The sequence below is a fragment of the Penaeus vannamei genome, chromosome 21 (genome assembly GCF_042767895.1).
Source record: "Penaeus vannamei isolate JL-2024 chromosome 21, ASM4276789v1, whole genome shotgun sequence".
Classification (NCBI taxonomy): domain Eukaryota; kingdom Metazoa; phylum Arthropoda; class Malacostraca; order Decapoda; family Penaeidae; genus Penaeus; species Penaeus vannamei.
Genome location: NC_091569.1, coordinates 24,738,922 through 24,740,745, shown reverse-complemented (window position 1 = coordinate 24,740,745; position 1,824 = coordinate 24,738,922). Strand labels below are relative to the sequence as shown.

Genomic DNA, 1,824 nt, shown 5'->3' with positions numbered 1-1,824 from the left:
ATCATTATCATCATTATTAGCATCATTATTTTTGTTGTTAATGTTATTGTTTCATAATCATCATCATTATTATTATATTTTTTATTATTATACTATAATGATAATAGTAATAATAAGTGTAATTACTACCATTAATATCATCATCATTGTCATTATTATTTGTATCATTATTGTTATTATCATTTTCATTATCATTATTATCGTTATTATAATTATGATAATTATTTCTATTACTAGTGCTACTAACACTACTGATTGTTATTGTTGTTTTTATCATTATTTACATCTTCATCATTACTATTATTATCATTATCAATATTTAATTCATTGAATATTACCATCATCATTACTATCAATATTGCCATTATATTATCATTATTATTATTACTATTAATATTATTAGTGTTTTATTGTTCCTATCGGTATTTTCATCTAGCATTATTAACATAATCATTATATTATTACTTTTATGTTTTGTTATTATTATAACTTTTCTTATCATCATTATTATTATTGATACTGTTATTATTTTTATGATTAATATTATTATTATTATTATTGTTATTATCATTATTATTGTTATTATTATCATTATTATTATTATTGATATTGTTATCATTATTATTATTATTACTATTATTATTGATGTTATTATTATTATTCTCATTGATATTGTTATTATTATTATTGTTATCATTGATATTGTTATCATTATTATCATTATTATCATCATTATTCTTATTGATATTATTATTGATATTGTTATTGTTATTATTATCCTTATTATCATTCTTATTATTATCATCATTAGTATTATCATTACTATTATTGTTATTATCATTATTATTATTATTATTATTATTATTATCATTATTATCATTATCATCGTTGTTATTACTGTCATTAGTATTATGACTGGGATTATCATCATTATTGTTAGGACAATTATCATTATTGATAATTACGATATCGTTATCATTGATTTTATCATTACTAATATTATTATTATAATACTCGTTTTTTCAGTCTAATATGCAGTTTCATTTTCCGACAGATGATGTATGCAAACCTACGCATGCTGTGCCGTGTCTTCTGAAAGATAAAAAATACAAATATAATTTAGAAGCACCGACAAACCATAGACGTAAAAAAAAAAAGCCTTCGAGTTCAAGTTCCTCAACAACCAAAATGGGTTGTGGACTCAGCTCAGAGGCCGCCGCAGCCCTACCAGTGCCAGTCAGTATCTTTCAAGACAACCAGTGCCATTGTAATAGCATAAATAACACAGTGACTATAGATATATCTAAGAGTATAGTCTACATCCATGCTTATGAATCCTTATGTCATCGTGGTTTTCTTTACTTTATCCTTCAGTCCAGTCCTGACGAAGCCCTTGAGCTAGCCATGAAGCACGGGGACATACAGGCGCTGGAAAAGGCTCTCGAAACCCATGCGAATGTAAACAAGAGAGTCAAAGACGAGCACGGTACTGAGTGTACCATTCTGCACATGGCTGCTCGAGTTGGCAACGGAGAGGCAATAAAGATGATCCTCAAGGTAAGGTTAAGCTCAAATTAGGTCACTCAAGAAGAATTGGCCATTTTTACTTTAAATTGTACGCTTAATGTTTACGGTTTTTATGCCCTTATGAAAGAATTTACCTCATAATTGGAGCAAAGTTAGTTATATTAACGTCACATTTAACTAGCAAACGGAAAATCAATGTATATCCACGCATATTTTTTGCATATAAAAAGCAATGACAAAATATAATAAAATTTGAAGATGCTTCATCGATCAACTTCTTTAGCTACACATGCAATG

At 26.4% G+C, this 1,824-nt stretch overlaps 1 protein-coding gene across 1 annotated transcript in view; it reads left to right on the top strand.

Annotated features, from left to right (window-relative positions):
* Positions 1 to 1,058: 1,058 nt before the first annotated feature.
* LOC113827285 (B-cell lymphoma 3 protein homolog) overlaps positions 1,059 to 1,824 on the top strand; it is a gene marked incomplete at its 3' end in the record, with an annotated part of 24,053 nt that continues 23,287 nt past the window's right edge. The window contains 2 exon segments of the mRNA XM_070136312.1: positions 1,059 to 1,236; positions 1,375 to 1,557. Of these exon segments, the coding sequence (XP_069992413.1) occupies positions 1,189 to 1,236; positions 1,375 to 1,557 (231 nt within the window).